Source organism: Pseudoliparis swirei, chromosome 20 (genome assembly GCF_029220125.1).
Source record: "Pseudoliparis swirei isolate HS2019 ecotype Mariana Trench chromosome 20, NWPU_hadal_v1, whole genome shotgun sequence".
NCBI lineage: Eukaryota > Metazoa > Chordata > Actinopteri > Perciformes > Liparidae > Pseudoliparis > Pseudoliparis swirei.
The window spans coordinates 20,009,318-20,024,100 of record NC_079407.1 but is presented as its reverse complement, the minus strand read 5'-3'; the positions used below and the strand labels follow the sequence as shown (position 1 = coordinate 20,024,100).

General features: G+C 41.7%; 1 protein-coding gene across 2 annotated transcripts; it reads right to left on the bottom strand.

Moving 5' to 3' along the window:
* Positions 1-2,105: 2,105 nt before the first annotated feature.
* igsf10 (immunoglobulin superfamily, member 10) lies at positions 2,106-14,527 on the bottom strand. 2 transcript variants are annotated; one of them, XM_056441801.1, is made up of 10 exons: positions 14,345-14,527; positions 13,719-14,000; positions 12,830-12,959; positions 12,087-12,477; positions 10,808-11,575; positions 8,785-10,662; positions 7,085-8,674; positions 5,516-6,419; positions 4,722-5,088; positions 2,106-4,634 (listed from the first exon to the last, which is right to left on the bottom strand). In XM_056441801.1, the coding sequence occupies exons 2-10, from the start codon at positions 13,919-13,921 to the stop codon at positions 3,102-3,104; spliced, it is 7,764 nt and encodes a 2,587-aa protein (XP_056297776.1). In that variant the 5' UTR covers positions 13,922-14,000; positions 14,345-14,527; the 3' UTR covers positions 2,106-3,101. The 2 variants fall into 2 exon arrangements, with proteins under 2 accessions (XP_056297776.1, XP_056297775.1); XM_056441800.1 differs by having other exon boundaries at positions 13,719-13,944; positions 14,349-14,527.
* Between the last annotated feature and the right edge of the window lie 256 nt (positions 14,528-14,783).

Below are 14,783 nucleotides of genomic sequence, written 5' to 3'. Positions count from 1 at the left end.
TTAAGTCACAAGTCCCTCTCTTTTCCCATCTATTTTTGTATATCATATATAAATTGATATATCAGCCGATATTAGCTTATACTGTTATACATATTCATGTTTTGAATATGTGTGTGTATGAAACTGAATATTTACCCATATTGTATTGGGAATTCCTAAATATCAATATCAGTCTTGAATTAAACAATCCAGTTTCATATAGAGAACTAATACTTATTGAAACATAAGGGGCTTTGTTGTATGAAGTATCTCAGATGGAGAAAAAAAACATGAAATGCTAGACAGGGAAATGTTCATGAGACTTCAGTAGTAATGCTGAACTCTTGAGTGACTAAACAGATCTGGTCTCCCATTGGTCCCTGGGGTGCAGATGGACAGCCTTGCAGCTGAATGAAAACATACGGGGGATAGAATAGCTGGTTGAACAAAGGCTCTATTGTTAAATATTTATTTTAAAAACATCACCTTTAGGTGGTTCTTTAATGTGAAAGACAGTTTATAATTCGCACCATACATGTTTGGAGAATGCTTGAGTTCACATCCACTAACTTGGATATTTATGATGATTTATGTGATTTCCTCATTTGCTCATTTTCTTTTGTATATTTAAAGGAACGAGTAGAAGTCTAATGCATATTTAAAATATAGTTTAATGCGCTATTGAAATAAGCTGTGTGGGCTTTTTGTGTTTATTGGAATTTGACCTTTACCAGGTCAAATATCCCTGAACCTCTAAACCCAATTTCTGATTACAGCTGCTAAAGTGATACATCTCAAAATGGAGAGCTGCACACCCACAACCATTTTACATGATGAATAAACAAAACCTGTTTTTACACCAGATGAGGGAGGTATGGCCACTCCTTGGCCAGGATGTGAAAAAACAGAAAAATCAGAATAAAATAATTCCTTGCTGGGAAGTTTGTCCTCACTACCCTTCAGTTAACCTTCACAAGGGACTCACAGTACACACAATTTACATTGATAATTGTTCACATATATGACCCTCTACTTTTTCATCTGGATTCAGCTGCCAACTTAGTACTTAATATTTGATCACCAAGACAGTCTTTACCTCAACATATTGTCTACATTATGCCCAAACTTGCATTCCAAGGTTTATGGAAGATAATTCCATCTTTTTCCATATCGGTCTGGGTCCTGATACATAGCTGTCGACTGGCTCTATACTTAACTTTTTCTGAGATCTCAAACATTTTATTAATTGTTACTTTTTTATGTGTCTCCAGCTTAAGATGCAGCTGTTACCTTGTTGGAAGCCACTTTGAATACTTTGATATATTTTAATGAGAAACATTTTATCCTGTGGCCCATAGCCAAGTATACAAAGAATATTTAGGTAATTTATTGTATGTCTCTACCTCTCAATCAAATACAATATATTTCATTTAAAATTGTAACTCTATCCACAATTTATTTCCATGGGACACACAGTCACACCATTATTTATGAGGCCTTGAAAAAAGGAAGTTTTAGCCTAAATTACAATCTGCATAATTATAGAGGCAATTCACAATTGGGGCAATTTACTGAGAAATTGATAACAGTTGTTGCCCTTAAGGCATAGGGGGCTATTTTTCTCAATGAATGTCCTTAAGGAATGATTTAGTGGTTACAGAGACATCATTACTAAAGTATATAGTCGACCTTTTCACTCCTACCGTATTTCATTATACATTAACAGTTACATTTCAGTGTTGCATGTAATGTATTTGTATCTTTTTGGAAAACATACTTTTGGAGACAGGATTATTATATACAGATTCCTATTTTTTAATTATCGGCTCAGTTCCAACCCCCCCTCCCCATCCCACTATTTGATTTGCTGGAGGGCAGTAAAGTCAGCACTCAATCACAAACCAAAATCAAAGGCTCCCCTGTGGGCCTTGCACATTGAAGACCTGGGAAAAGAGGTATTTTCACAGCTGGAGAGTTTCAACTGTGTGTGTCTGCAATAGTTCTGCTGCAGTGGAGCCCAAACCTCCTTCTGTAGAGTGAAGTACATCTCAATAATCATAATGGCCTTCATTTCAACAGACAATTTGGTTGTATCAAATAGTCAAATAAAAACATTAAAAAAGTCATTAACCATATTTACTTTTTTAATTTCATTTAGTCTCCCATACTTTGATAAAGTAGATACTACAAATAGATATACATATACTGTATTATTACAGATTAGCATAATGTATAACATTACTGTAAATTCTTGTGTACAACACAATACTGTAGATTGATAGTGTGTTTATGACCAATGAACTGCACTGCAAATATACTGTACATACAATAATCTGCTTTAGATTGTAATAAAAAAAGTATAATAAAGACATCAGATGTGAGAGAAGCACTGCACTGTCCAGGCAGATATGTATCCAGTGTAAAACAAGCCTCATATATTCTTTGTCAAATAAATTTTTTTCCACTCCAAATTGTTCATGAAATATATTTTACTGTCTATTCTGTCTGATTTGCTCTTAAAGAAGAAAGCAATGTATTATGAAAACAACCACAACAACCACAACAACAACAACAACAACAACAACAACAGCAACAACAATGTATGGCCAATGTATAAGGGAATTAATAACAAGACTCCCAAGATGTTGGACTCCCAAGATATTGGAAATCTTTTTATTTCTTTCTTTTAATCTGTTAAACAATTGATTCTCTTTCTCTGTCTGTGCTGTAATAGTATACCTATATGCGGCCAGCAACGCCTGGTCAGAGAAATTATTTTAAGTTTTAATCTATGCACTGGCACTTTTGCTCCCATGAGATCCAGCCTAAATAAGAACCTATGAATTTCCAGACCCCCACTTCCAAAGTTACAATAACAACTTTCTTGGCCCAGGCTGGGGTTTCCAGTTAAGACAAACATTACTTTCCCTCTAAAATGTCTGTTTCCTTTCTCTTCTTGTTTGTTTTTCAAATTCATTTTTTTATAATATTCCACAAACCGTGATCCTCACAAATCCACATGTGATAAAACATGCACTGTACCTCGCAAACGCAAGTGACTGAGTGTCTGTTAATGTTTACATGAGGCTATGCCACCGTCCTCTCTCAGTCTTGCCCTTTTCTCACAGTATATGTATATGCGTGATTTTTGAGTCTGTACCCAGGCGATTCTTGGCCAGGCACTTGTATGTGCCAGAGTCTGAGGCTTTGGGCCTCTGAATAATAAGTGTGCCCTGAGGATGGAGCAGTTCACTACCCATAGGCCGTCCCTGTTCTGCCGCTGACAGAATTGAACGATCGGGCAACTCCCAGGTGATCTCAGGCTTGGGAAACCCAATGGCGACACAGTTGAGCTGGATAGGTGTCCCGGTCACTGCCCTTACACTGGGAGGTGGCCCTGATGTGATTCGTGGAGGGGAGGCAATGATAATAACAGGGACAGTGAGCACAGCCTCTCCAGCATCGTTCCAAGCCCTGCAAATGTAATTCCCTCGGTCGTGGAGAGTTGTATCATGAACAATCAAGGTACCATTCTCTAGTAACTGGTAGCGCCCGAGGACTTGAGGCCGAGAAAGAGTGTGGCCACCGGGAATTGTCCAGTGGATTTTGGGTCTGTGACTTCCATCAGATAAACAATGAAGGAAAAGAGGTTGTCCAGATACACTGCGTATGATGCCTCGAGGCTTTGTCAGGATGTAAGGCTTCTGACCGACCTCCAAAATGATTAACTTCTCGATGTAACCCATGAAATTCTTGGCGCCACAGCGGTACTTCCCAGAATCTGTTTCGCCAGAGTTGTAGATGACTAAAGTCCCATTTTTAACTAGCTGGTGGTTACCTGTAAACCGTGTTCCATTAGGCAAAGTCCAAGTGATCTCCGGCATTGGGTATCCATCAGCAAAGCAGTTTAGAATGGTAGTTTTACCAATCCCAGACACAATACGTTCATTGAAGGGGTTCTTGAATATCGGTCTCCTGTGGATACTGCTCACCTCCAGCTGTACTACCATTACTGCCTCTCCTCCATCATTCCTCGCCATGCAGATGAACTCAGCTGTGTCAGTTGGCCGCACATTACGAATCTCTAATGTCCCATTATGGTGGACATTAATCCTGCTGCCATAGTATGGTGCTGTCAGAAAGATGTTATCAGGCATAATCCAAGTTATACTAGGCGTGGGATTGCCCTCAGCATGACAGTCTATTAATTTCCTCGAGTATTTAGCAGCTACATCTTTGATTACAGTCCTGTTCTGCCGGTAGCCATTGATTACTGGTGGATTCCCTTCTATATCAAGCTTGAAGACTTTTCTGTTTTCTCCAGCAAGGTTTCGAGCCACACAAACATACTCCCCAGCATCAATAATCTTCACATCCCTGATATCCAGGGAGCCATTGACGTGCATTAGGTACCGTTCGTTAGATGCTGCAATGACATCGTTGGTAGGCAGCATCCACAGGATCTTTGGTTTGGGCTCCCCAAGTGCTTCACAGTCAAAGCGGATGTTCTCTCCAGGCTTCACCCTGGCATATGTCTGGCTGGTTGGGCATATCCTGGCGGCAGCGGTCACCACAGTGATATGAAAATGCATCTCATCCTTGCCCACCTGGTTCTCAGCATAGCAGGTGTAGTCTCCTTCCTCTGACATACCAACCTGGAGAAATATAAGACAGTTACATAAAAGTCACGTTTGAAAAGGTTTTCTAGGTTTCATTAAGGAAGATCACATGTCTTTGCATACCTGGTTTAGGTGGAGAGTTCCATTCTCAAAAAGTGTATAGCGCCGTGCTCGTCCTCCTCCACTGCTGGCATCAGACTGAAGAGCACTGTTGACCATGGTTCCGTCTGGTAATTCCCAGGATATCTCTGGCTTTGGTGCACCGGAGGCTTTACAGTCAACATTAAAGTCCTTCCCGTAGGGTACCTGCTTCTTTCCATAGAGCTTTGGCTCTATCTTGGCTGGCTTCATTGACACACTGACCTTCATGAGTTGGAGATCATCACCAATGTGGTTTCGTGCCACACAGAGATAGTCTCCAGCATCTTTATCACTCACAATGCTAACAATAAGAGTGCCGTTATCCAGGACCTGAATTCTGCTGCCCATCCTGTAAAGATACATGACAGAAAATTTGAGAGACTTAGTATTTGGAGAGGTTATAATTAAGCCTGATCAAAAACAAGTGGGCAACATTCATTATTATCGTGTATGGACACATTACGTACATATTATCACTGTATGAGAATTCTGCAAATAATAGCTATGCTTTTTAAAATCTATGCTAGTACTTATTGTAATATTCACCGCAGAGTTCATATAGTAATATCAGTTGTTGTGCTGTTACTACCGTATCTTACACCATTTTGCTATCACACATCAGTCATATCCATAATGACAGAAAGTGTTTTTCAGAATACTGCATAACAATAGCGTTTGTTTATCAAAATAATTCACGGGGGAGGAACATCTTTACAGTCACATTCAAATGCCTGCTGCCAGGTCTGCATTTCTGCCACTGATCGAGGCATTTTTACCTGTGCCACTGGTCCACTACAGCTTTAGAGGGCAGCCTCCAGATGATCCTGGGCTTAGGGTCTCCTGTAGCTGAACAGTTTAGTCTCAGCTGATCCTCGAAGAACAACGCTGTCCTGCGCTTTGATGTCTCCACTATTTGAGGTGCAGACTCTTGCCTCTCTACTGTCAGAGTCACAACCATTCTCTCTGAACCAGTCGAACTGGTAGCAATACATTCATATTTCCCGCTGTCTTCTGGAGTCACATCCTTAATGTGGAGCATTCCATTCCCGTAAACTGATATCCTTGTGTCACTGGCAGGTCTGTTATATCGTACCATCGACCCATCATGGAGGACCCAGTGAATAGTAGGCTGAGGGCTGCCTTGGCCAGTGCAGGGTAGCCACACGTTTTGGTTTACACCAATTTTAACCTGCTGCCTTTTCTCCTCCATGATACCTGGGGGAGGTGCCACCACCTGCAGTCGGACTGTAGCAGTATCGGCTCCAGCTGGATTACTGGCAATGCATTTGTAATGACCTCTGTCATAAACAGACACCTGCTCAATGACCAGAGTCCCAACAGCAGATACTGATACCCTTCCCTTGTCTGTGTTTTGACCTCTGACTTGGGTTCGATTGGCCAGAATCCAGGATATCATGGGTGTGGGCCGACCCTCTGCTTTACATGTCATCTCCACATTGTTACCTGTATGAGACTTTATATCACGCATTTTTGGCTCCAGGATGCGTGAAGGGTAGGCCACCACAGAGAGGGTGACGATAAGTTTATCTGATCCATGATCATTCTTAGCGAGACAGAGGTACTGCCCACGGTCCTTAATGTTGGCATTCTGGATCGACAGTGTGCCATTGCTCAACACCTCAAACTTTCCCATCCTCCCCTTAACGGGTACGGTAATACCTGAGGGAGAGATAAAAGGAAAATCCTGAAAGAAAATTCAACTTAAAACATTTTAAAACAACATTTAAAACTTTAATGACACAAATACGGATTCTAAAAAACTACAACAATATAAACTGTTGTGTAATTTCCTAAAACTCTTTTCCCTATTGTGATTTGTATTTACTTTATTACAATATAAGTTGTGTCTTTTGTTCATTTTGCTGTTTTATCATTGATGTTAAATCTGCGAGGAAGCTCACGCGGTCCGTTGTGTGAGAGTGTGAACCTCTGTGTCTGTCCACAGCTAATCTCACATTATACTGCAGCAAACTGCATACTATTTTGGGAGGCCAGTTATGTCTGCATGCTTGAGAACCTCTCATGGTTGCATTGACTCAAATTTTCTCAAAATACCTTTTATTGCCTGAATTATACCTTCCATTGACTACCTGCTTACCCTGACTCACTAATCCTAATTGACTCCCGGACAGTATGGTCCGCGACTGATAAGACAGCTTTTAATGTCTTGGACGTTGTGTTTAACTATCACAGCTTACTTAACTAACTGTACACGCACTGCTGAGTACCTTTCAGCATTTAAATATACAAAACAAAAAGGGTTTTCATCATGTTTTGGGTTGATTTTGTTTTTCAAAATGATGAAAATGAATGAAATTGTTTACCTGTGTTTGAGGGGAAACGCCTCCAGGTTATAGTTGGCTCAGGGTTTCCAACAGCCTCACATGGCAAGAAAGCATCTGAATTGGACAATACGGTGAAACTGGCTGCATTGCCCCCAATTATCTTTGGTTTGCTTGTCTTGACTTTTGTCGTGGGTTCAAAGCCAGCAATATTGTCACTTGTAGCTTCATTGCCTGCCAGATGATTATAGACACGAGAGATGGCATTGTGTGTGCTTATATTGTTGTATGGGGCAAGGGGGTTGGTGTATCCCTGCACATCTGCAACAACGGCCACTGTGTCAAGGTCTTTATCTGCACTGTCTCTGGGACCAATGATCTGCACAGAAGGTCTGATTCTCCTTACCGTTGGCCCACGAGTGACGTGATCAGTGTTCCTCTGTGTTGGCGGTCTGATGTTGCTGTGGCCTTTGGTCCGAACTGTTGTGTAAGGCCCTTTTGTGGTGATTGGCATATATGTGGTGGTGGGGTTAAATGTGGTTGAAGATATCAAAGGTGTCTTGGTTGTGGTATATGCAGATGTGCTCCAGTCAAATGCTTCAAATAAGTCAGTCTCCTTGGATTTTTGGTCCATGGGAACAACTACTGGAATTCTGTCCTCTTGGCTAGATGGTGTGAAAAGGGGCTTGTAGAGGGAAATAGTCATCTGTGATAGAGTGGTTGTCCCCATTGTAGTTTCCATAGTTGTGGTTGAAGCCTCAGTTGTGGTAGCAGGGTGAAATCTAATGGTTGCAGGTTTGTTGAAGGGTCTCCTGCCCCTAAAGGGCCTCCTTCTCCACCCTTGTTGTCTTCTTGACCCATCAGGCCTCTGTCTGATTACAAGCAAATTATCAGGTAGTCCCCCGGACCCAGATGAGAATGCTTCATCAGGATTTTCAATTAAGGGTGGTTTAACAGTAGGTGGGGAAGGTAGAGTCTGTGATTCTGGTGGTGTTTCAGCAGTGGTGGCAGACTTGGAGTAATGGGATGGACTGGTGGGAGTTAAATAGTGAAAGGTGGGTTGCAGTGTTGTGAACTCCAAATATGCAGAGGAAACATATCCAAAGCCATCATCTAATGAACCCTCTTTGCTCCATGTATGTCTGGATGGGGACAGAGTCTCAGGTTCAGAAAGTGAATTTGCGGCAGTGGTGGGCATAGCTGCCGGGGTTGGGGTTATTATTGTTGTCTCAGCTGTTGTGTGGGTAATGGAGGGCTCTCTCAGCCTGCCAAGTGACTTCTCTCTCTCTCTGCCACCAAACAGCCTGTTCCATGGAATTCTTCCATGAATAACCTTCGAGACGGTTGTAGTAGTGGTCGCGGTGGAGATTGATGATTCTTTATTTGTTGTCAAAAGTGGATCAATTGTAGGGTCAAACTCAGGGGCATCAGCAGAGGTTATGTAGCCACTGGAAACCTCTTCCCTGGACTCTGTAGGGGTGAAGGCGGCATTTGAAGTGACGTGAAATGTTGTGGTAAAAGCTGCAGTATTTTGTATAGAAGTAAGTCTTTCTGTTCTTTGTAAAGCTCTTGGTCTGATCGGCTGCTGATCAGTGGTTCCTTTCTTCTTTTTGTCTTCATCCCAGTCACATTCTGGTGGGAAAAAATTAATAATACACTATCACATAAATAAGCAAACACTAAACAATGAAGCAATAAAAACAAACAATGGCTGTATTTTCTTACTAAACAAACTGGCTTACCTGTGGTCAGTTCGATTCTATAAGGCACCGTGGTTATACCTTCCTTTTTCGATGAGGGATTTTTAAGTTTATTGATGAAGGACTGTATATCAGTGATCCTGTTGGGTTTAATGATTCTTCTGCGGGATTGGAGAGTTCTCCTACGCCCCCCTCCTCTACTGTGCTTTCGTGGGATAATATGGATCTGCTGCCGGGAGATGATGGTGGATCCTGCAGGCAGACCTGGGGATTTGATTGTTTGGGTCGTGTGGAAGGTTATCTCATCTTGTTTTCTCTCTGTGGTGGTAACGGCTGTGAATGTTGTCTGGCCTTCTGGGTCTGTGGATGTGTGAACAACTACCTCCACTGGGCTTGGACCATCTCTCATTGGAGTGACATAGGGGTCTGTGTGAAATGATAGCGCCACCCCAGTGGACGTCTCTGGCTCTTCAGATTGTTCTTTTACTTGTGACTTGTCTGTCACAGTAAGTTGGAGGGTGACTGGGCGCCTGTTTGAGCCCAGCTTGGTAGTTCTTTCTAAGTCATGAAAATAATTAGTCTCATCAAAACTAGAGAGGCCGGTCTTGTGTGAAATTGTGTGGTACGGTGCTGCATCACTTTGACTTTCCTTCCTTTCTGTTGGATGGTGTGTGAATGTGGACTTGATTGGTGTAGAATCTGACTGCATGTATAGCTCTGTTGTAGGTGTATTTATGTTTTCTATCACAGTACTTAATTTAAAATGATTGCTGACTGGGGTTTCCAAGCCAACAGTTTGACTTGCACCCATTGTTGCTACGTTACTACCATGAACTCTCTGTGTGGTAGTTATAGTTTCAGGCTGCCTGTTCTCTTGTCCAACTAGTCCACCTTTGTGTGGATTGTCTGTTGCTGGTTTGACTACTATTGGCACAATGTTGGGATGATCTTCATGACGATCCTCACCAGACCCAATTTCACTTTCATCAGAAATACCAGTGTTTGACTTTTCAGATTTGACCCAATCTTTCTCTGTGCCAGTCTTTATTCTTGATCCGTCTTGAGCCTTTTTCACAAATTCAGCAAACCGCAATGGGTCCACTCTTCTGTTAGCTTTATCAAACACCCTATTGCTCCAGATGCGTCTGTTGGTGATTGGCCCCCTCAGTCTCTGTCCCAGTCTACCTCCAACACGTACTCTACCCTTTGAACCTAGTCTGGGGTAAGGTCGATCTGAGGTTTTGGTCTTAGATTCTTGACTAGTTCTGTCCGAGGGACTGGAAGAAGGGATCTCATTAAGGGTGATTGTGTTTTCAGTCAAGCTAGGGTCAAACTTGTCATCCATTTCTACCCCTGATCCCTCATTGTCCAAAACTGTCACCTTTTCAGATGTTTCTCCAGTCACTGTCACCTGAGACACGAGCAGATCAACTCCCAGGTAATTAGAGACCAAACACCTATAAAAGCCTCTGTCTCTTGCTGTAAGCTCCTGAATGAGCAATGTTCCATTCTCAAACACTTTCCTTTTCCCATGAGCTGTGTCCAGTACTGAGTGGTCGGGGAGTATCCACTGGACAGAGGCCTCAGGACTTCCTGTGGAGCTGCAGTCCAAAAACAGATTTTCACCAAGTGGCTGGGAGAGTTGGACACCATTGACCTCAGCTTCTTCCACATCAGGTGACAGGACTGTCACTCGAAAGGCAAGGATATCTGCATCCAGGTAGTTTGTGGTGATGCACCGGTAGAGACCAGTTTCTGAAGCATCTGCACCCCGTAAAGTGAGCATCCCGTCAGCAGTCATTATGAGCCGCCTGTCGTCACTGGAGTAAGGAGCTCGGACCTTGCTTCCATCTGGTAAAATCCACTCCAACAAAGGCTTTGGGTCACCATGGATTTGACAGTGCAATTGCACCACACCACCTATGTTGAAAAAATAAAATACACATTTCACAACAGTAATTCTTTTGACTAGATTTGTATGCATCAGTTAAGAGTTTAATTATAGGTACATGTCAACTTAACTGAAGGTCAAATGAGCAACTAAGAGTTGGTCTCTAATTCTCACCTGTAATCACAGTATGCTCAGTCTTGGTTTGGTTATCTCGCTTGATCATGGTCCACGAATAGCGGCCCCTCTTCGGTGATGTGTTTTCTACACGTAGGTTAACTGTAGACTGGTATTTAATGTGGAGAGTAGAGAAAGTGGTAGTAGTGCGGTCAAGCTGGAAATGTATCTCTCCCTGCATCAACCATTCAGGGGAGGCTTTAATCTCAGCCTCAATACTTGTGTGAATTCCTTCCTCTCCTTCCTTTGTTTTCATCTGACTATACTTGTACACCATTTCTGGGCTTCTAGAGAGCATTGAGCCTCTTTCAAGTGTCATGGGAGAGTCACTGTAGGTGGCCAATATCTGCCATAGCTGCTGTATGTGACCATAGTCAATGTTACACACCAAATATGTAGTTATGCCAGCGGTTAGCACGCTGACATTGCTTCCCTCCTCCTCATCCAAGGTTTGTGTTACGTTTTCAAAAGTGGAGGGTCTCTGGACGGTGCAAGATAGGCTGGCATCATTGCGAAACTGGTCGGTCAGGTTCATTTGTATCGATCCTAATGGGGCAATGAAGTCCTTGGGGGAAACTGGAGTAAAGTCCCCCTCGTCCAGACTGATGTTTTTATGCTTTAGATGGGGTTGGATCCAGGATTTGATACAAATGAAGGCATCACTGGAGAGGAGGGATAGAGGTTTGTTGTGGTAAGGGGCTGGATTTTCACAAACAGGACACAGCTGGCCTCTCGGATATCTCCTGTCTCGCTTGCATTTCAGCACACCTGGAAACATTTAAATCAAGTGGTGTAGCGTTTAGTTTGTTGCATGCATGATCATTTACAGTTTCCACATAATGGGCCAGCCAAACCAAAACTGATCAGTAAAACTTGTGAACCAGAAAAGTTCATCATCTTCATCCAGAACTTTCATTTATGAGTTTACTTTTACATTAAATTAAATGGAGGATATAACTTGTGTTTCTTTCGTTTTTTATGTAGACTTCAAGATGAGACGACCGCTGTTTCCAGTGACGTCTCTGCAAAGATTTATGTATTTTCCTCCTTGGATGTGGATGTGCGTTTCTTGCTTTGGATACAAATCCAAGCACTATTACGTCACAGGAGAAAAACATAGTACTTTAAGAGTACACATATCCACTAAAGTACTATGACAGTTACCAACCTGTTACCAGAAGTGGGTTATTAAAGCTGCTAACAAATAATGCAGCTTCACAAAACGTTTTTGCATGTTTAGATTCACCAATAGCTGGTTCTCTCAAAACACACTCCTCACCTGTGTTCCTCTGTGCCCACACTGAGAACCACTTCATACGGCAATCACATGTCCATGGGTTTCCATGGAGGAAGAGGTTCTCTAACTGGCTGCAGCCTGAGAAGATGTCTTCAGGCAGAGTGGTGAGAAGGTTTTCCGACAGGTGGATGTTTCTCACCGAGGACACCTTGAACACCTGGCTGTGTCTCAGTGTGATGAAAGTGTCTGGGTGGAGCTGCTGGAGGTGATTACCCTCCAGGTGGACCAGCTGCAGTTTAGTTAGGCCGTAGAAAGCCTCTGGGTTGATGAATTCAATGTTGTTGTGGTCCATGTGGAGTCTCAGCAGACTGTCCAGGCCTTTGAATGTCTCTTTCTTAATTTCCTTTACTTTATTAAACGACATCTTCAGGACCTGTGAGAATGTGATTGAGAAGTTGGAGATGTCTTCAAAAGACTGTTTACTTGATATTCAAACATTATTTTGTATATATTAGTATATCAACCAACAGCACATTAGTTATGCAATTTACTGTTGATTAGAATACTAATTTGTGAATTGTTTATTTAGTCTGGAGAAGTTTAAACACACAGTTCTTTCTATGTGTGTCATGCATGTTCAAGCATTGAACTGAACTATTGTATACTGGCTGGCTTTTTACACAACTACATGCGTTTGATATTCTAGCACAGACAATGTGTGTATTCCAATATTACAAGAAAGGTTAAAGTCTGTTCATAAGAAAATGACAAACACATGATTTTACCTGTAAGGACTTGAGATCTTGGAAGGCTGTGTCGTAAATAGTGTGGATGGCGTTGCTATGCAGCATCAACAACTCTAAGTTCTCAAGTCCTGAAAGATCATTTTCTCTCAAGACAGTTATATGGTTGTACCTAAAAGCAGAAAAAACAGACTTCAGCTCTTCAGATTAAATGTACCACATACTACTTTATGGAATTGGCTTTATTCAAAGCACATTTAAATCCCTGTAGACCAAGACAAGTCTTTTTTAATTACTATTCCTGATTAGACTTTTCAAATAATTATGATATATGTATTAACATCTAGCAACCTTTTGTGGATAAGTAACTGTCATTATTAGCATCCAACTATTATAATATGATTTAAAACATGCATTTAAGATTTGTATAGTTGGAGTATGGAGAAATTTGCACTCCCACATGCTGTTTTGAGTTGAATTGATGGATTAGACCTCCCCTCAGGTTTTAATTTGGGTGGGATTACATTGGGATTTAGGTGAGGTGCCCATAGTTAAAGTAAACATATAATATATATATATATTTATATATATACATACATTGTATCATATATAAGATATATATAGATACATTATATAATATATATATATATATATGATATAATTTATATCACCAAAGCAAGCCAAAAAAAGGAATTTAAATTGTGCTAGCAATATGATAATAGTCATTTTAATTCATATTTTATTTTGGAGTTACTTACTTATTTTACAATGGCTTACATCTTTGTTGAAAAGGCAGTAGGCCTACCTGACATTGTTTTCTTTCATGTGGTTCTTGCTTATACGGTTTCATTAAATCAATGCCATCCTCCTCTCCAGTAAATCACCTGCATTCTCCAATCTGTCAAAAGCTGTGAAGAAAGCAGAAGCTCACCCGAGGTTAATTTTTTCCACAGCTGGCTGGATGTGGTCAGGTATTTTGCTCAGGTATCTGAAGGTGCAATGCACTTCAGTGAAAACGTTGCAGACGCAGGATTTGGGGCAGTCGCCGCTCGTCGGCAACACAGCAGCCAAGAACAACAGAGCCTTCAGCAGCCACCTCCGCTGGCAGGCAGCGCTGCAGCCACAAGCACTCATTGTGCACGGGGATGGGGGTTCGGCTGCACAGACAGGGGGGGGGGATTAGATTTAGTCCTGAACCATTTATAAATCCCACCTGGAAAAAGACGCACAGCATTAACTTCCTCCAAATATGAAAACAATAAGAGATTGATGGATAGATAAAGGATACCCGATGAAGGAAACGTTAGTGCAGTTTCTTTATATAACTTTGCATCATATCACTCAACCTTTTACAGTTCGTAATATTTGCACATTAGATTTTTATTATTCATATTCATGAAATAGACATTGTGATACAGAGCCCACACAATACATTACCCATGCTAAATTGTATGCAACGATGCGGACTATTCTCTCTCGAAGCCAGAGAACATTGTTGTTATTACCAATTGTAATAAAACACTATTTATTTTATTTTATTGATTAAACAAAATATACCTACGGGTTCCTTCACTGCTCTTGAACATCCGTAGAAAACTGCGCCACTTGTAACGGTGAACAAATCTGGATGGACCTGTAAAAAGAGGACTTTCAGTTTCAGTATAGTTGTTCCGTTTGATTCCTCAGACGAGTCCACCGAGTCTGAGGAGCAGCGGGACGGGACTCGTGTCTGTGTGAGCGCCGGCAGCCGAGCGCACCCTCTGGTCTCCTCCGCCCCTCGCGCAGTCTGCGTGGATCTACTCCTCGAGTAACTGCGACCACCACACACTCAGAGAAGTGGTTCGACGGGGATACCACGCATCTGATTGACAGTTAAATGCCATTAAAACAACAATAACTGAATTGTTTTTTATGCAAAAAGTAACCAACATTCACCAAATTGTTTTTCACAAATGCATCTTATAATATTGATATGATTGAGCTTGGCTTGTCTACG